Source organism: Pipistrellus kuhlii, unplaced genomic scaffold (genome assembly GCF_014108245.1).
Source record: "Pipistrellus kuhlii isolate mPipKuh1 unplaced genomic scaffold, mPipKuh1.p scaffold_m20_p_6, whole genome shotgun sequence".
Taxonomy (NCBI): Eukaryota; Metazoa; Chordata; class Mammalia; order Chiroptera; family Vespertilionidae; genus Pipistrellus; species Pipistrellus kuhlii.
The window spans coordinates 70653420-70674422 of record NW_023425562.1 but is presented as its reverse complement, the minus strand read 5'-3'; the positions used below and the strand labels follow the sequence as shown (position 1 = coordinate 70674422).

Sequence of the window (21003 nt, the reverse complement as noted above, 5' to 3'; positions counted from 1 at the left end):
TAGGATATATTCTCAGAAGTGGGATTTCTGGGTTAAATGGGAGTTCCATTTATACTTTTTGAGGAAACTCCATAATGCCTTCCACACTCACTGTATGCGTCTGCATTCTCATTAACAGTGCATGAGGGTTTCCTTTTCTCCACGTCCTCTCCAGAACTTGTTGTTTGTTGATTCACTGACGATAGCCATTCTGGCAGGTGTGAGGTGACAAGTCATTGTGGTTTTAATTTGTGCTTCTCTGTTGATTAGGGATGTTGAACGTTTTTCATATAACTATTGGCCATCTGTGTGTCCTCTTTGGAGAAGTGTCTATTCAGATCCTTTGCTCATTTTTAAATTGGGTTGTTTGTCTTCCTGGTGTTGAGTGGTATACATTTTGTATATATTTCAGAAATTAATTCCTTACTAGATGTATCATTGGCAAATATGTTCTATTGGGTTCCCTCTTCATTTTGTTTATGGTATCCTTTGCTGTGCAAAAATCTTTTAGTTTGAAGTAGTCCAACTTACAATTTTTTACTTTGTTTCCCTTGTCCCAGGGGACAAATCAGCAAAAGCACTGTTCCAATAGATGCCCGAGATTTTACTGCTTGTTTTCTTCTATGATTTTTATGGTTTCACATCTTACATTTAAGTCTTTTATCAATTTTGAGTTTATTCTTGTTTATGGTATAAGTTGGTGGTCTAGTTTTATTTTATTATTTTTGCATATACCTTTTCAATTTTCCCCAACCCATTTATTGAAGACTATCTTTACTCCATTGTATGCTCTTGCCTCCTTTGTGAAATATTAACTGAACATAATGGCATGGGTTGATCTCTGGGCTCTATCAGGCGTCCTCAAACTTTTTAAAGTGGGGGCCAGATCACGGTCCCTCAGAGAGCTGGAGGGCCAGACTATATGAACTACTAATTCCTACTGTAACACCTCGGCTGCGCTCACTGCCCAAAAAACCTGGCGGGCCGGATCAGACTCTTCTGCGGGCCGCATGTGGCCCGCGGGCCGTAGTTTGAAGACCCCATAGTTTGAAGATGTCTATATCCTATTCTTATGCCAGTACCGGGCAGTTTTGATTGCAATGGTCTTGTAGTATAGGTTTATATCAGGTAGTATGACACTTCCAACTTTTTTCTTCTCTATCAAGATTGCTAAAACTATCCAGGGACTTTTAGTTCCATGTAAATTTTTGAAATATTTGTTTTAGCTCTGTGAAATATGACATGAATATTTTTATAGGAATTACATTGGATTTATAGATTGATTTGGGTAGTATAAACATTTTAATTACATTAATTCTTCCAGCCCATGTACATAGAATATACTTCCACTTGCTTGTATCTTCCTCAATGCCTTTCTTCAATGTCTTATAGTTTTCTGAGTATAGGTCCTTTATCTCATTGGTTAAAATTTATTCCTAGGTACCTTCTTTTTTTGTTTTTGCAATAGTAGGTGGGATTGTTGCCTTAATTTCTCTTTCTAATAGTTCATTATTAGTGTATAAAAATGCCACCAATTTCTGAATATTAATTTTGTATCCTGATACTTTACTGAATTCAGTTATCAATTATGATAGTTTTTTTGGTGGAATCCTTAGTGTTTCTAGGTGAATAATGAGAGTTTAATAATGTCATTCATGAATAATGAGAGTTTTACTTCCTCCTTTCCAATTTGGATGCATTTTATTTCTTCTTCTTGTCTGATTGCTGTGGCTAGGACTTCCAGTACTATGTTGAATAGGAGTGGTAAAAGTGGACATCCCTGTCTTGTTTCTACTTTTAGGGAAAATGGTTTTAGTTTTTGCCCATTGAATATGATGTTGGCTGTAGGTTTGTCATATATGACCTTAATTACATTGACATATGTTTCCTTAATTTTCACTTTGCTGAGAGTTTGTATCATAAATGGGTGCTGGGTTTTATCAAATGCTTTTTCTGCATCTACTGATAGGATCATGTGATTTTTATCCTTAATTTTGTTGATTTGTGAATATTGTAACAAACTTGCATCCCAGAATGAAACCCTCTTGATCTTTTTAATGTATTTCTGGATTCAATTTCCTAATGTTATGTTGAGGATTTTATCATCTATGCTCATCAGAAATACTCATCCATAATTTTCTTTCTTTGTAGTCTTTATCTGGTTTTTTAATTAGGATAATGCTGGCCTTGTAAAAACAGTTTGCGAGTCTTCACTCCTTTTGAATTCTTTGGAATAGTTTGAGAAGAACTGGTATTAGTTCTTGTTTGAATATTTGATAAAATTTGCCTGAGAAGCTATGTTGTCCAAGACTTGTTTGCTGGGAGTTTTTTATTTTATTACTACTTCAATTTCATTGGTTGTATTTGGTCTATTCTAATTTTCTGATTCTTTCTGATTATGTTTTGGAAGATTGTATGTTTCTGGGAATTGGTTCATTTTGCCCAGGTTGTCCAATTTGTTGGCATACAGTTGTTCACAATATTGTGTTACTATCCTTTATATTATTTCTGTGATGTCAGTTGTTACTTCTCATTCATTTTTTATTTATTTGGATCCTGTTTGTTTCTTGATGAGTCTGGTTAAAGGTTCATCAATCTTATTTATATTTTCAAAGAACCAGTTCTTTGTTTCATTGATCTTTTTAATTTATTTTTAGTCTCGATGTAATTTATTTCCACTCTGATCATTATTTCCTCCCTTCTTTTTATACTCTGTGCCTGTTCTTTTTCTCATTCTTTCAGGTGTAGGATTAGATTGTTTTTTGAGATTATTCTTGCTTCTTTAGGTTGGCCTATTATGCTATGAACTTCCCTCTCAGAACTGATTTTTCTGTGTCCTGTGGATTTGGGGTTGTGTGTTCATCTTCATTTGTTTCCACTTATCTTTTGATCCCAATGGGGCGGAGAATCAGGGACTTGGCTGGGAATATCCAAACAGTCTCCCATTGGTGCTTGCAAACAGGAGCGCTGGCATTTTTTCCTTCTTCTTGGGCAGAGCTCAGAGGGGAGCTAGGAGTTACCCGCTTCCTTCCCTCCCTTCCCCTCCCCCCCCCCGCCCCACACACACAATGTAGTTACATACACCAGCACCTGCCCCTTTGTTTCCAAGGCAAAAGCTTCCCTGATAGTCATGCTCCAAAGTCCCAGCTCTGAGAGGCACTCTGGTCCCCCTGTGCAGCTGAACCAAGCAGGACAGGGCTGGTCAAATGATTCAACAGGTGGTGGAGGGGTGCTGGCTGTGCATTCGAGGCTGGGAAGACTGGCCCTCTTTCCAAAGCCACACAGTTAGTCATTGTCTGAGTCTCTGCCAAGAGCCTCCCCAGAAAAAGAAGGCCCCAAAAGTCTGCTGGGTGCAGTCAGAAGACCCTTCTGCAGGACTGAGCATGGCAGAGTGGCCTTGCCAGCAGTCAGGGAATGGGCAGTGCACTCCCCAGGCCGGTGCTGGCACAACAGGAGTGCTCCTTCCTAGGAAGGTGGCATCTGGGTTTTCCAGATGGACTGAATCCCCACTGATTATCACCTCCAGATGCTATGCGACTCCTCTTCTCATCTCTGTTGCTCTGGTTTGGGAATCCCTGCGGGGGATTGAGACCTCACACTTCTGTGGAAGAGACAGTGTTGCAGCCATGATATCCTCTGGCTTCTCAGCTGCCACAAGTGGATTCAGGGACCAGCCCTGTCTGCGTTTCAACCCTTCTTACCAGTCTCTAGTGGCTTCTTCTGTAAATCCTTGGTTATAATATTTCAGTTTAACTAGCCTTCCATTGGTTATTCAGGTTGATTGCTTTATAATGTAGCTGTAAATCTGGTATGGGGCTGGGGACAGGTAAGTGCAGCTTCTACCAACTTTACAGCCACCTTGGAATCCTGCCAAGTTTCCCTGTCTTCATGTCTGTCTCCCTGGGTGATATTTTTTACCATGATGACTTGATATTACATTTTCATTGTTGCTTTCTTCTGAGCTAGAAACCCAATTTCCAAATGCCTATCCGTCCTAACAGGGCTGCTTTGGGCCTCTCAAATTCAATGTGTCCACACAAAGGTCTTGTAGCTCCACTCCATCCCTCCTTTATTTTCATAAAAGGCACGGCCAACTAACCACCATCCATGTTCAGAATTTGGGAGCTAATTTCAGACTCCTACCCTTTTGCTCACTTTCCCAGTCTGGTCCATCATGTCCAGTTACTTTTACCTTGTCCACATCTCTTGAATATCTCCCTTCTGCCATTTCCAGGATGTATTAGCCTAGCTCATATTCTTGCCAAGAGAAATAGTCTCTCTGGCACAGTCTTTCTCTCTCCCTTGCCCATTTTCCACACAACTCCTGGAAACCACTTTTTAAATTAAATCCAATCCCAATCATTTCTGGTTTTTAAAGTCTCCTTGTTTGCTCATCATATTGATAGCAGCAGAACAGAGCGGCTAAGAACATGGACTCGAGTTTCAGATTGCTTCATTTGAACTCTTGGTTATAGAACTTCCTCACTTTTGACCTTGGAAAAGTTATTTAACCTCTTTGTGACTCATTTTCTAGCCTGTAAGATGGAAATAATAGAAACTAATGCTACATAGGGGTGCTGTGAGGATTAAATGAAATAGTACTTGTAAAATATTTAGAATATTGCCTGCTGCATAAAATATTTTCAATGAACGTTGACCATTTTTATTACCAAATGTTAAATACAAATTCTGGAGCATGGTATATAGGCCTGGTGGGCAGGACCAAACATAACCACCCCAACCCTCTTTGTAGCATCTACCTTCTTGTGATTCATTCAAGTACCCTGCCTTCTCCATGCTTTTACATAAGATCAACATCAGCATTTACACCTTCTCCAACTCCATATTTTTTATTTAATTTTTAATTTGAATTAGAAGCATCCAAATATTTAATTTCTTAAATGTTTAAAAATATTTTTTTATTGATTTTTTTTTTTTTTTTTTTTTTTTTTTTTTTTTTTTTTACAGAGAGGAAGAGAGAGGGATAAAGAGTTAGAAACATCGATGAGAGAGAAACATCAACCAGCTGTCTCCTGCACAACCCCCATTGGGGATGTGTCCCCAGCCAAGGTACATGCCCTTAATCGGAATCGAACCCTGGGACCTTTCAGTCCACAGGCTGATGCTAGTCTATCCACTGAGCCAAACTGGTTTCGGCTAATTTCATAAATTTGTAACTATCTAAAAGTATTAGTCCAAAATCATGAAGCTTATAATGGGGAATTCCAAGAGATTTTAGCATTCTGAGGATGACATATAGAAATCAAATGTTTAAGACTTTTAATTTGATTACCTATGAATATTTTAAAAGTTCCTGCAAATAGAATAGTAGGTCACAGGGTACATCTTGGTTTGGTCATTCATTATACAAAATGGCAGGAACAGCACGACCACAGAAGCAGCACGATTTTCAGGTCTAATGATGTTGGCCTAATTTTATGTAAACAGTACACCTAACAGCACTGTGGGCCTTCTGCTCTGAAATCAAAGGTCACCATGGTATGGAAGGGAGGATGGGCCGGGGGGGGGGGGGGGGGGGGGGGGGGGGAGTTCAAGTTAAGTGCTCAAGCCAATGAAACATTAAACAATTGCACCTGCATTTTCACAGCAGATGATTCCAGTGGGGATTTCACGTTGCTGTGGATACAAGGGGAGGAGCAGCTCAGAGATACTTGTAAAGCAGGGAGGGATTAGAGTATCCAGGGAAATAAGTAAAAGGTATTGCATTTCATTCCATGCTTCGGAAGGACAGCTACAAAATGAGGTCTAAACATCCTTATCCTTCAAATGAAGAGGGTCACATTGCCAATTTATTGTGAACATGATAAAAGAAACAAACTTTTCACGTTGCTTACACTTCTAGGCGGCAGAAACCTGCCAACCTTCCAGGTGAATGCTCCTTTTTTATTTATTTATTTTATTTTTTATTATTATTATTTATTTATTTTTTGGCATAGCAAGGGTAAGCAAAACAAGAGGTTGATAATTAATTGCTTTCGTTAATGCTTTTATATTAGCAAATGAATACTGTTGAGAGAGAATAATTACCCATATCAATCTAAATGTTCCAATTTAATTTACTAAAATCTCCGCTTTCTGAATGATTCAAAACAATGACAAAAATATGCGCCAAATGACATTGAATCCTAGCTCAAGACAGATATTTAACCTAACTGCATATTATACTAGTCAGAGAATAACTCAGATTTAATTAGGTCTTAATGAGAAAACTTAATGTTACAAAATTAATGAATGATAAAATGGAATGGATAGGATTTAAAAGTTGGGAGTTCTGTGAACTTCCAATATTAGAAGAAAATATAAGGCAGAACAAATAAAAATATTTATTATAAGTATAATACATTAAAAGAATCTACCAGTTTTTCCCTGAAAAACATGTTAAACTTTCTTCAGCAATTTTGTTTTTTTCCTATTTAGATCACAGAAGAGATTTTTGGACTAAGGTCCTTCGCTCCTTCATTTTGTTGTATTAGTAAAAATCACAAAGCAGTTTCATCCATGGCCACACAGCTGCTGGCAGCAGCACACTCTGACTTTCAAAAGAGTGTGAGATCAAGGATTCTGAGCACTTGGGGATGGAGTGTTCACGGGGTAAGGAAGAGGCAGGAATCTTTCTCCCTGACCTTACTTCTCTCTTCTCCTGGGTGTCATCTTGCCTGGCTCCCCTATTCATGGAAACCCCAGCAGGAACCAGGAGGTGCCTGGAGAAAGGGCCCAGGAGCAAGTAAGAGTATGCTTGTGGGAGTGACCTTGGTGCTTTGTGGATCCTCTAGGGACCAAACAGGTGAGGGGGTCGCCCAGGGTACGGAACTGGGAGAATGGGGAAAGATATACGGGGATTCAGGATCTCACGAGAAAAACTTTTGTATCTCCACATAAAAGAAAACAAATACCAAAAAGACAAAAAGAGAAAAGAAGTATAATGTTTGAACTGTCCATTAAATAAATAAGGATAAAATTTGGAAATTTTGGCAAAACAGAAAAAAGTGAAATTTGGCTTTGCTTTATGATGTAGAGAAAATGATTAATAATGTTTTTATATATGTAGTAAAAAGTTATATTTATACTTTGAGTATATGCTTATATACATTGGTCATACACAAGATGTAGATATCAAGATGGCAGTTATAAAAACCAGTTGGAAAGCGTTTGCACGCAGAGATGGCAAAATACCATGCACAAATCAACCAGTTCCGTAAGATTGGAATAACAAAGAACTATGGGAATTCAAAAGCAAGTGAGATCACAGTGGGGTAAGGATGAGAAAGGTTTTATGTTTTGGGCAAATACTGTTTGTTAGGAAACTTTATTAACACCATGTGGGTAGGTTTCTTCATGCTTGACAAAGAAAAGAAGTATAATTTTCTTGGACCTTCATTCTTCATGATGATGGTTTAAGCATAAAGGTTTGTGGAACATTTTCTTACTAAATCCAATTCAGTATATAAATATTATGTTTTGGGGTAATGACCTCAGCTATGCAATGATTAATGATAACTTAATAATTATGCCTGGTAAGCCCTGACGTAATGACGTGATCTAGAAGTTATAGGATTTGTTGAAAACTAGAAAATGTGGTAGTTTAGGTACAATGAGTAATTATAGGGGGAAATGGGTTTTCTTATAGATAAGGCTGCCAATTTTAAGAAATTATGTGATTGACTTCTAATTTCATACCATTGTGATCTGTGAAAATGCTTGATATGATTTTGATCTTCTTAAATTTATTGAACTTGTTTTCTGTCCTAACATGTGGTCTATCCTAGAAAATGTTCGATGTTAACTTGAAAAGAATGTATATTCTCCTTTTTTGGGATGAAATGTTCTCAAAATATCAATTAAATCCATCTGTTTTAGCATGATATTCAAGGCCACTATTTCCTTGCTGATTTTCTGTTTGATTTACCCATTAATGTTAATGGGGAGTTAAAATGCCCAACTATGACTGCATTACTCTCAATCTCTCCCTTTATGTTCACTAAGATTTCCTTGATATATTTAGGTACTCCTATATTGAGGCATAAATGTTTACAAAGATTATATTTAGATTGCTCCCTTTATCATTATATAGTGTCCTTCTTTACCTCTTATTATTTGCTGATTAAAGTCTGTTTTTTAAAGCATACTTTTTTTTCTGACATAAGTATTGCTACCGCAGCTTTTTAAAATTTCCATTTTCATGAAATATCTTTTTCCATCCCTCTTCTTTTAGACTGTGTATGTATCTCATTCTGAGGTAGGGCTCTTGTAGACAGCATATATATGGGTCTTGTTTTCTTATCCATTGAGCTATGTTATGTCTTTTGATTGGAGCATTTAAGGCATTTATATTAAACTGTTTATTGATAGTTATGTGTATATTGCTATTTTATTCTTTATAACTATTTCTCCTCCTTCTCTTCTCTTCCTCCTCCTCCTCTTCTTCCTCCTCCTCTCTTCTCTTTTTTTTCTTCTCTTCTTCCTCCTCCTTTTTCTTCTTCTATAGGACCCTTTCACATTTCTTTTAATAGTTTGGTAGTAATAAACTCTTTTAGGTTTTTCTTATCTGGGAAGCTCTTTATTTCTCCTTCAATTTTAAATGATATCCTTGATGGGTAACAATCTTGTTGTAGTTCCTTGCTCTCATCACTTTGAATATTTTATGCCAATTGTTTCTGTTGAGGAATCAGATGTTTTCTGCTACTTCATCTTCCAAAGCAATGATTTGATACTCTGCTTCCTCCAATCTACTGTTTATTCCTTCTGGTGTATTATCCTTCATTTCGATATTGTATTCTTCATTTATGACTGGTTCTTTTTCATGGTTTCTACACTTGGAATTTCATTGAGAGCTGTAAGAATACCTGAAATCGCCAAAACCGGTTTGGCTCAGTGGTAGAGCGTCGGTCTGCGGACTGAAAGATCCCAGGTTCGATTCCAGTCAAGGGCATGTACATTGGTTGTGGGCACATCCCGGTAGGGGGTGTGCAAGAGGCAGCTGGTCAATGTTTCTCTCTCATCTACATTTCTAGCTCTCTATCCCTCTCTCCTCCTCTCTGTAAAAAATCAATAAAATATATTAAAAAAAAAAAAAAAAGAATACCTGAAATCCTCTTGACACAGTCTTCTAATCTAGCCTTGCCTTTTCTGGGCCCTTGTCTATGCCCTCAGGCTTCATTAAAGAGCAACTGTATGACTATAAATAGAGAACAAATAAAACAAACTGGGACATGAAATGTCCACCAACATTACTGCAAATGGTCCCCCCTCCCCAATGCTTTCCTGTCTCTCTTTGCCCGGGGGCATCTTCTATCCATGGAATCTTGAGGGACCAGCTGGAAGAACAGCTCAGAGTGACCATGCAAACATAAACACAGAAAGAGTTGGTAAACAGGTTCCTCAGCTTCTTTATTCACAGAGGGAACATTCAGTGTGTCCCGTGGGACTGAATCTCGTGGCCCACAGTGGCCTGCTGACAAATGCTTTTTTCCAGGCTTTGTTGACTTTCTTCCTTCCCCATTTCACTGCCCTCCTTGATCACATAGTTCCCCAGGATCAATCTCAAATTTCCTATTTGCATCCAAATTCTTTGTTTTAAGCTTTGGAAGGAACACAAACCAAGACAGGTGCTGATATCATTTGAAAATTATTATATATAATAGTAGAGGGTGATAACTGAGCAGGCAAATGTATTACTAAGTCTGTGTATGTGAGGCTTGCCCTTGTGAGATTGTGAAGAATGCAGTACATACTTAATGCCCTTAATGCCAAAGCGCCACAAATAATGCACAAAAAAATGACAATAAGCTCATTCCAAAAAAGGCTTTTGTTCTGGGAATCTCTAAGGTGGGAAATTGGAGATAAAGTTATCCTGAACTGAGCAGGAATAGATAAAGACACTTTCATTTAACATCAATTACATTTAAATATTGGAATCAGATTAGGAAGTCTGATCGTGAATAACCACACTAGGGAGAGTCCCAAGTCATTATTTTCTGGTGGCAAAGTGTCAGGTCCTTCTGCCTGGGGAGGCTATCCCCACCCCAGACATAAGACAGCGTCTGTATAAGCTCCTGACAGGTCCTATTGTGATGTTAACATATATATAATATGCCCTGTTGATCTCTGCCTGCCACCCAGGCACAGAAGGGAGCAGCATGGCATGTGCTATGGGGCCTGTCATGCTGCATGTGCCCTGGTATCAAAGAGGCCATCAAAGGGCACATGTCCATCAGTTCATGTGCAGAGACTGACAGTAGGGAACAGTAATAATCAGCGGCCTGTTCATTGGGGTTTCACTCTGAGATCAACAAGTAAGCATTAACTACTTAATTAGTCACATAATTAGTGAGAAGCCACACTGAAGGTTTCAGATGTCCTGAGACAAATGTAAAGATAAAAAGCCTAATTAAGCACTCAGCTAGCTCCTGCCAGCCCTACGGCTGCACCGATTATTGTGTGGTCCTGTGCAGCCCAATAACAGGAGTTATGGTTATCCAGCTTCAATTGTAGCTTTGCAAACATGCCCTACTATTTCAAGCTATTCTTAGCTACCAGATGAGGGATCGATGTGTAGGTGGAAAAGTAGAGACTTCATCCTTTGGTGAGAATGTTTGGTGGGTCCAAACACTGGAAGACAAGATAAGTTTGGGCCAAAACCAGTTTGGCTCAGTGGATTGAACATCAACCTGAGGACTGAGAGATTCCAGGTTTGATTCTGGTCAAGGCATGTACCTTGGTTGTGGGTACATCCCCAGTGAGGAGTGTGCAGGAGGCAGTTGATCAATGTTTCCCTCTCATAGATGTTTCTAGCTCTCTATCCCTCTTCCTTACTCTCTGTAAAAAATCAATAAAGTATATTTTTAAAAAATGATAAGTTTGGGCTTCTGGGCCCACCAGCACTTTCTGGAAATCAAAGAATCTATTTCTCTAGTCATACAAAAGGTTATCAGGACATCACCCACGGCTGCTTTCAGTCATGTCATCCCAGGATTCATTGATGCATTTTTTTAGTGCCATTACAGGCTCTTCAAGAAATTCTTCACATCAGAATTAAATTAGGAAGAATTTAAAAATACTGGATTAAAAGGAACTGTTCCATAATGGGGAGTAAATAATATAATGAAACACAGAAATGAGTGACTGAAACAATAAAATAGGAACTGTTTCAGCTCAGCCATTTCATGCCCAAGAGATAATGAAGATGCTGTTCTGTATAATCCTGGGAATGGATCTCTCTTTGGGCTGCTGTCCATGGCAGGACCTGAGATTCTGCCTTTCTAAGGGGCTCCCTGACGAGGCTGATACTGCTGGTCCACAGACAGTGCTGTGAGTGAAAAGGCTACAAAACACATCCACAGACTTGGCTCCTGCCCTTTTTTTGGTATAGCTTTCCCATATTTCTTTTTAAAAATGATTTTGGAGTACTTTTGTGGGCAGCCTGAAATATTCAAAGTATTACTTTTGGGGAGTTCAGCAGGACTAGAGCTGGTGCACAAAGTGACTAGTAAAACTATGACTCTCACTGTGTGGAAAGAAGCCTCTTGCTTTCTGGAAAGAGTGTTCAGAGGATAGAAGCTCACCTCTGCACCTGGCTGTTTGTCCAAGAATAGGGAATTCCCTTTAAACCTGTGGCACGGTGGAGTTCCTGGGGTGACAGCACCTCTGAGCTTGGGGTCCCCTGCTGTGACCCTCCCCCCTGCACGGTGAGAATAGGACCACTGTCAGGAGCATAGCACTGGTTGGCACCAGAGGGGTGGTCTAATGACCAAGGCCAAGTCCTTTCTGCTTTTTCCAGTGGTTGGGGGAGGGTGGGTAGAAGGAGATCAACCAAGGAACTTGTATACATATATGCATAACTCACAGACACAACAATAGGGAGGTGAAGGCCTGGGGCAGGTGGTGGGGGTGAGCTAGAAGAGGTCAATGGGGGAGGGAGGAATGGGGACATACATACTACTTTCAACAATAAAGATTAAAAAATAAAAAATAAAGGAGTCTTATTAATGGAAGTGCTGCAAAGGATTATATATAAGAAATGTTTATGTTTCCCAAGCTAAGAACTTTCAGTCCTAAAGACCCAGGCAGCCAAAGGAATACAACCTATAGCTACAAGAACCCTAATTTGAAGAGTTCAAGTCCATCATTTGAATGTCCTGGGCACAATAAAGAATACAGACAATTGATAGAAAAATGTATTAAGATCTGCCTTATCCCTCCAATTCACCGCCTTCTACACCAGTGTATGAAGTGGGATTTTTCCACTACACACCCCACCCCTCAAAAGTTCCTCTCCTGGCCCACAGCTGGTGTCCTTCCCCTGCTCAGCTTCTGGTTCCCATCATGGGGGCCCACACCCTGGCAGGGCACAAGATGGGGAAAGAAGGCCAGGATGGGTCTACAGCTAGAGCCCTCACTGCCTGCAGTGTGTGGGTTGAGGGCCTGGAAAGGCTCCCAGTGGAGTTGCTTGGGCATAAGCACCCTCAGAAGACAAATGCACAAGACCTGCATGTGGGGGAGGGAGACTCACTCCAACCTGAAGGACCCTGCAGCCCTGTCCTCCATCAGCCAGTCAATGGCCTCGGGCAGGTAGACGAGGCAGCAGACGGCTCTCAGGGCAGGGCTGCCACTCAGCCCAGCACTGTAGGATTCCCCAGGACCAGGGAGACAGGGGAACCACACCGCATGCCAGTGTGTGTCTGCGGGAAAATGCCTGTCACACATGTCACTGATACCGGAGGACCCGAGAGGCCTTCCTCTAAGGCACATGTGTCAAACACAAGGCCCTCGGGCCAAATCCGTCCCGCCAGGCCTTGCAATGTGACCCGCACCGCGCTGTCATCACTGCACTCCGTTGCGTTTCCATCACAATGACAGTTTATGACTGTTCAGTAAACCATTCGGCCCGAGATTTAGGCTGGATTTTAGATTTTGGCCCCTTCTCTGATTGAGTTCGACACTCCTACTGGCAAGGAAGAGATGCCGGGTGACTTTCAGGCCTGACAACCAAAGAAAAGGAGGTGTGTCTGTGCATATGTAACTGTGGGTGGAAGCAGCTGAGGACCAGATAAAACTCTGCACACACACACACACACACAAAAAAAAAAATCAAAACATCACCCTCAACGCTCCCTCCCCACATCCTCGCTATTAGTTGGTGATTTTGGGTAAATGACGTCAGCTCCCCAGCAACACCTTGCACCTGTGGAAAGAAGGCTAGGGCCAGGGCAGAGAATTTATGCAAGGACTTCCTCAGATGTCCTTTGAAGAGGAGACCAAACGTACTTTGTCATTTTTTTTTTTTTGCATGTAAATAACAAAGAACAAAGAGTGTGTCTCCTTTGTCGTCTTGCCTCCAAAATGTGAACTTAATCTTCACTGGGGGTCAGTATTTGGTGAATATTGTGTTTCTTCAATTTCATTCCAGCTTAAATAATTTTTAAGATCTAGTTCAAATGGCAGTTATACTGGTAAAGTAAAATATGCACCAGGTTACTATGGTAATTGCTAATTTAAAATAATTAGGGGAAATAATGAGAAAACTCCTTCCTCTCCTAAGGCTTAGAGATCCGTAAACTGATACCAGTCTATTTTTAGTGTATGTAATCTGTGTAATGATGATAGAGAATTATGAGAACTTTAAAATGCTTTTAAAAAGTCTGCCTGATTGAGGAATTTAATCAACCCACTACTGATATTAAAATTTATATGTGTCTTTATTGAATCTAAGTTGATTCCACAGAAGGAAAATCATACGTATATGTCTTAATGAACTCATTTAAATGAAACATAATGACTAAATATATAGCTAAATTGAGATTTAAGACCTGTTGGTACTCTCTCACCCAGGAGCATGCCCATATCTTTCTTCCCTCTCAAGCATGCTTTTAACCCCTAAATTCTAAGGGTCCACATGAGATTCACAACTGGGGAACAGTGGGCAGCAGCAACTGGTCCCGGGGTTAACTCCCTGAACCTGTCTCCAAGGCCCCCTTTTCTCTGAAATGGTAGTGAGCCAAAGCAGCCCCACCTGGGCTCTCTCCTGTTGCTTCTTCTACCTTAAGTCCTTCCTTACTTCACTCTTCCCAGCCTTAATAAGCACACACTCAAAATAAAGATAAAAAAGATTTAAGATCTGCTCATGATAACGTCTTGACTACGATAATTTCACAACTCCACCCTGATAATTCATCATTCAAAAATCGTTGCAAACAACTTGCTATTCGGAGTCTTAAGTAAAGAAACTCATCAGAATAAATGTAACCCTCAAACTGTGGTCGGCACACAGACAAAAATGGGTATCTTAGGGCTTCTCATTATTTTCTTCTGCAATAAAAGATTGCTGTAGACTGACCACAATGTTCAAGTCCCGTGATCTCTGTTCCTAATTTCCATAATGATACTTGACTTATTTTTTGGTTAACTAAGGGTATTTCTGGATAACTGAAAAAAATGGCTGGAAAGTGAAAAAAAAAAAATTATCTGGTTATTGTGGCATTTTTTAGGGGAATTTCCTCCATCTCTTCCCTTATCTAACCCTGGCAGTTTTGCTGGCTTCTGGGGGAGTCAGAGTGGGGCTGCTCTTTCTCATCTTCCGCTTGCCTCTTAGCACTTATTGTTTTAAAAGTGGCTAAAATTTCTCATGTGATCCTGAGCAAAAAATTGGGAGGGTAGGGGGGGGGGGCGGTGTGTGTGGCAATCTGGATTCTTTTAATTCAGCAATCTGTAGATGCATGAAGTTAGGACCTTTTAAAACACCTATGAAACTTTTTAAAATTTCTTTATTAATTAAGGTATTACATATTTGTCCTCAACCTCCCATTCCAATCCTCCACCCCCCACTCATGCTTCCATCCCCCTATTGTCCTTGACCACTGGTTAGGCTCATATGTATGCACATAAGTCCTTTGGTTGATCTCTCCCTTTTATCCCCACCCTCCCTTTGAGGTCCAACAGTCTGACCCATGGCTCCTTATCTCTGGGTCTGTTCTTGTTCATCAGTCTATGTTGTTCACCATTTCCCCTAGTTGAGTGAGATCATGTCCTACTGGAAATATACTTATAAGAATCAAAAATGAGACAAGCAATAATCATTATGCTGAAAGGCAGAAAATTTTAAAAATTAAATGAGAAACCTGAGTCTGAAGACATTAAGCAGTGCCTCTAGGGTTCCATGTCAGTGGATGGTGATGTGAGGCTATGAACCCAAACCCTTGGAGAAGAACCCAGGGCTCTTCCTGAGGAGGAGGAGCTGAGACTCAATGAGCGGATGGAGGGCTAGTTGGGGAAAGCGGAAAATCCTCAGGAACCACACATCAAGGAAATGGGCTCTCAGAGAGAAGGCGAGTGGCAGAAAGAGATTAACCAAATAATTTATATGCACATACACATAGCCCATAGACACAGACAGCAGTGTGGTGAAGGCCTGGGGAGAGGGCTGGAGCTGGAAAGAGGGGTTCACTGGGGGGAGAAAGGGGACATCTGTAATACTTTCAAGAAGAAAGACAAATTAAAAAAAGAAAGAAAGAAAGAAAGAAAGAAAGAAAGAAAGAAAGAAAGAAAGAAAGAAAGAAAGAAAGAGGGCTCTGAAAGGAAGCTTGCTGACTGCATTGAGGATAACAGAAAACAGCATGGAAGAGAAGTGCAGGCGTCAGTGGTCCCTGCAGGGTTTCATTCTGTTCTCTGGCATCTGAAATACAGGGGTTGGAAGAAGGGTCCTGGCCTATCTATCTGCTATCTCTGCAAGCCTATTTGTGATGCATAAAGCCAAAACTGGGTCCAAACCAGCCTGATTGCAAGGCGCACCTGTTACACACAGGTTTCCAGAACACTCCTTGGGAGTGTCTGACTCAGAACGTCTGATGTGGGGTCTGGAAAGCTACGTGTGTAGCAGATGCTCCACGTGATGCCTATGATCTGGCCAGTAAAGGAAACACTAGTGTGGGACAGGGACTGGCAAATTTGTTCTGGGGAGGGTCAGAGTGTACATACTTTAGACACTAAAAGTCATATAGTCTCTGTTGCAACTACTCAAATCTACTGCTGGTCAAAAAAATAGTCACAGACACCACATACATGTTGCAACTACTCAAATCTACTGCTGTGTCAAAAAAATAGTCGCAGACACCACATACATACATACATACATACATACATAAGTCTGTGTCCCAACGCAGGCAGACAGCCAGATTTGAACTGAGGGCTATTGTTGCCAACCTCTGATCTAGAATATTCCAAAGTATGCAGGGTGACAAACAAACTCAGATCTGTTCTTTCAAGGGACCTCTCAAGTGAGCAAGAGAAAGCCCCCTTAAAAAAATTAATAATAAAATAAATAAATAAATAAATAAAGTAAAACAACTCACCAAAAAACCAGTGTCTCTAGGAAGGAGATTCCAACATTGGATGCGCCAACCACCACAATCCTGGCATTAACCGTTATTTTAGGTTCCAGCGTTAGTTTTCTATTTGTATGGTACAAGGCATAACTCATCTGAAAACAAACAAACAAACAACAAAAAAAGAGAGAGAGACAGAAGGAAAATGTAGGTGAATCTGCATTCTCAAATTGGAAATTATGTGGAGTTATTAACCAGGACATTATCAGCAAATCCAACTAGTGCCCATGCACAGCCATGGTGAAATTTACCGGGAGGTACTTTTAAGATGTTAATGTAAGTATATGGAAATATACCTAAGCTGGTTCACATCAAAATTCTTGGTTTGGGTCACTTTTGTCCTAATGTTGACAGATGTTTTATGTAGAAATAAGGCCCTTTATGATTGGAGACAATACAGTTAATAATCCCGCAAGAAGACAAACAAGTTGCTTCCTGAGAATCTAGTTTCATGAAAGATCACACATCATTCCCTCTGTCCAGGTTTCTCTGAAACCTGAACAACTATCAGATTATAATAGTACCTGAAGGCAAGTGTTATCTTTTATTCAATTCTATATCCTTCACTCTACTTCACACATTGCCTTATGCAGAACAGGTGTTCAGTAATATTTGTAGAACGGCATGTAAATACTATTAAATGACAAAAACATGTTGGATAATAAAGCTGTTCTGGGAGGATTCTTGGAAGCACAGGAGAATATCTAATGATAACTTTAGTGCCCATGTTTGCAAAAATTACCTGGATTGATAATTTGTTTGATTCACATTCCTGCAGAATCTTGGGGGGTGGAATGGGGGGTTTGGGGGAAAGGGTAGCAGTAAATGTTCAAAGGGAAGTTTTCAAAGACCTGGTGGGATATTCCTGAAAGAACATAAAATATTCATGAGAGAACACTAAACTGTGTCAGATACTTTGTTTCTATTTTTAATTCATTAATTCAAGACATTTTTATTTGATACTTACTATGTATCTGGACAATAACAAGAATTATTGCTGACGTCTCATCAGAAACAATGGAGGCCAGAAGTCAGTGGAATGACATCCTGATCAATGTACCTCACTTGGTTAAATTCTCATTATATTGGCATTAACTGATCCTCTGGGTCAGGGATCTTCACATTCAGGTAAACTAAACCTATTTTTAATTTTCTTAAAAATCCTGCAATCTCAGGAGTAGGGAGACTAGTGGGCTAATGGTAAAGTCCTTTGTAAAGCTGGGCTCTCAGCTTCTAGTGCATAAGGTGGCATAGGTAGGGCCATATGATTTGCCATTTGTCAGATAGCAGGTGAACTTGAAAAGATAAATGCCTTCTCTCCAGCTCTAGCTGGCCTAGCAGGAGGTAGGAAAAATGTCTTGAGCCAATTAATTAATAGAAATTTAAAACAAAGTTTGGAGATTTTAGCCTCTATAATGAACACAGTTGGTATCTCTCAGCACCTGCTTCACCCCCACTCCCATTTTTAATGAAGCACACCATGGATTTTGGAAGAAATTAAGCCCACTTCAACCTTTAAAAGAGGACTCTGATGGACATAAACCAAGTCAAATAATCCCACAACTTTTTGCTCAACAATGGACCCAGGATAGATACATAATCTACTTTGACCTGATTGTAGTGAAGCCCAGCACTTTTGTATGAAGGTTGTAGAGAGAAGCTTTTTGCTTTCCAGGTGGTGCCGAGTACAAATGTGAAGCCCAAAATGATATAGACACCATATAACAAGAGGTAAACCATCCTGGTTTAAAGCCCCAAGAGAATCACACAGAAATAGAAAATGGATTCCCTTTCAAACCATACCTGAAGCCCATGCTACCTTTGGATTCTTCAGTTATATGCACAGTATGTATCAGTCAGCTGTTACCACAATAGTGCTGCATAACAAACTACCCTAAACTATTTAAGCATTGGCTTAAAGCAACTGTCATCTATCTCACTCATGCAAGTAGGATGGATTCAGCAGGGTTTGACTGCAATCTGTAGATTCCAGATTGGCCTCACAACTCTCTTATCTTGTCTGATGAGTGATAGCTGGGGGATGTTCTTCTTATGGCAACGGTAGAAGTATAAAAAGTGAGAAGCAGCAATACCTCCTAGCCTGGTCATACCATGAGTTGTGTGGCTAAGTCCAACTTCTACAAGGTGGGGAAGACTTGTCGTGAGAGGAACCTCAAAGTCACATAGCAAGGGCACAGTCCAGGAAAGGAAGAATGGCTGGGAGAATGACACTAGCCCACCACATTTTCTTGATTGTTTAGGCCAGTTTGCTTCTTTTATATGCACTGAAAACCTTGTAAACTGATAGCCCTCCTAAATGATGGTAATTAATAGATCACCTGGCTGAAGTGTCTGTTCTCCAAATAAATATCACTTTGATCTGCTCTATGAGAATTTCCCAGGACAGGTCAATAAGGAATTCTACAAGAAAACTAGTTAACACCAATACATGTTGGTGCTGCCATGTACTGTGCTCTGATCAATTTCTAAGACAAACGAGCAGGCAGCAAAGACACACTAGCCAGCCTTGGTTCTGGTAGTTTAAGGAAAAGAAAACAGGAAGCAAAGTTGTTGGTATGATGGCATCTAATCGTAGGCCTAATGAACAGAATTAAAATGCAAGCATCTTAACAGAGATCAGAGCCCCAAATTCCTTCCATCAGAGCCATGTTCAGACCTTCCCCTCTGCTGTCCAGAAGCGCAGGAGAGGTAATGAAATTCCCGGTAAAGAATGGTACCCACTTATGAAACAGCTCCTGTATCAACAATACAAAGGCGGCTGGAGAACAGAACAGAATGGCTTTTGTTTCTCACACAATAGCTTTAACACCAACAGCTGCCAGGCCTCCGAAATCACCTTTCTAACCACTGAACGCACAAAGTGGCCTTGGGTGTCAAGAGTTACCATCAGTCCCATTGATGGTGGGTGTCTCGGGGGAGTGATCAGGCATCACAGTGACTCAGAAAACCCAATTTTGCGCCCGGGCCTTAATTAAAAACATATTCATCATCAGGTATGATGAAGTGACCTGAAACACACACACACATATTTTTCTTTTGGGAGGCTAGATGGTTTTTAAATACCTTGAAAAAAAATTTTTCCCCCAGCCTGGAAATGGCTTTTCAGTGGTGCTGCAAATGAAGGCTGCTTCTGACGCTTTATAAAGGGTTTATTTTACTCGGATTGGAAAGCGCAAGTCATTTTTAAAGGAAAGCAGAACATTTTCTTTCCTTACATTCCTTCAAGCTGCAGGTTTTCATGGTAAAGTAAAACACGGAAGACCCTGTGAGCTCTCCGGGGCCAGTCCAAGCCTCCTTTTCTACAACAAATGTCCCATGCACTGGACATCCTGTTTAGGGTTTTTGCTTCTGATTTCCTTCAGAGTAAAGTAAAAAATAAAAGCCTTAGCTAAGGATTCATATTTGATAGACAGAAGTTAGTTATATATGCCTTGTCACTGGGAATTATTTCAAAGACAAAACAGGAGACTATTTGACTACCTGATATAGTAGTCATTAGTGGGGACTTAGACTCTTACCTTCTTTCCATTCAGAGTTATGATTCTATTTTTCTAATGACACTCCTTAGCATTTTTTGACAAAGAGATGATTTTTAAAGGCAGCGATTAAAATATACCGCAGCAAGAAGGAATAAACCATACACCAGGTATATTAGCTATTTAAGGCTAAAAGAAATGTTCCTTAAAATTGATGATGAGTGTCGAAACCGGTTCGGCTCAGTGGATAGAGCATCGGTCTGCGGACTGAAAGGTCCCAGGTTCGATTACGGTCAAGGGCATGTACCTTGGTTGCGGGCACACCCCAGTAGGGGTTGTGCAAGAGGCAGCTGATCGATGATTCTCTCTCATTGGTGTTTCTAACTCTTTATCCTCTCTCTTCCTCTCTGTAAAAAAATCAATAAAATATATTTTAAAAAATTGATGATGAGTTTCTTAATGAGTTTAAACACAAACCTGGAAGGGATGATAATATGGGATAGCCATTTTAGGAAATTCTAGAGCTGAACTTGAGGTGGGGGAGGGTGACAGAGAGTGAAGGACTCTGAGGGATAAAATAACAGATGTCAGGTGAGAGGGGAGGAGAGTTGAGATGAGAACACAGGAACTAGGAATGAGCACATGTTTACGTTTTTTAAACTATTTATGTGTCATTTCCTATGAGCTTCTGAAACAAAAAACTGTCCATCAGAAAGGTTTTAGTCACTTTCATTCATTTATTTGGTTTGCTTGTCGCCATCCACCTACAGTTTGCTTCCTAAGGTCATGAACTACATCTTTATTTCCTAAGGCATTTGTTTTATTTACTTTTTCTTTTGTTTTATCTGAATCATTTTTGCCATCATTTTGGATATTCTATAAATAATGAAATAATGGCTACATTAAGTTTACATTTCATGAGCCCTTCTTAAAAGATGCTGAGCTAATTTCTACCAATTTAAAGTATTTTAGTTGGTTGTTTTCTAGTTGCTCAAATGACCAAACAAATGATTTGGGTATAATTAGAACTACTTAGGATTAAATTTTATCTTTTTAGTAAAAATGATATTGATATACATGCTCAATTTAGTTATGCCATAATTCATATATCATGATACCTCTAATGCATA

General features: G+C 39.9%; 1 protein-coding gene across 1 annotated transcript in view; it reads right to left on the bottom strand.

Annotated features, from left to right (window-relative positions):
• The window catches only part of CFAP61 (cilia and flagella associated protein 61), a 218618-nt gene that overhangs the window by 87368 nt on the left and 110247 nt on the right, over positions 1-21003 (bottom strand). The window contains exon 18 of the mRNA XM_045574878.1: positions 16344-16471. Coding sequence (XP_045430834.1) covers positions 16344-16471 — 128 coding nt within the window. The remainder of the gene's footprint in view (positions 1-16343; positions 16472-21003) is intronic.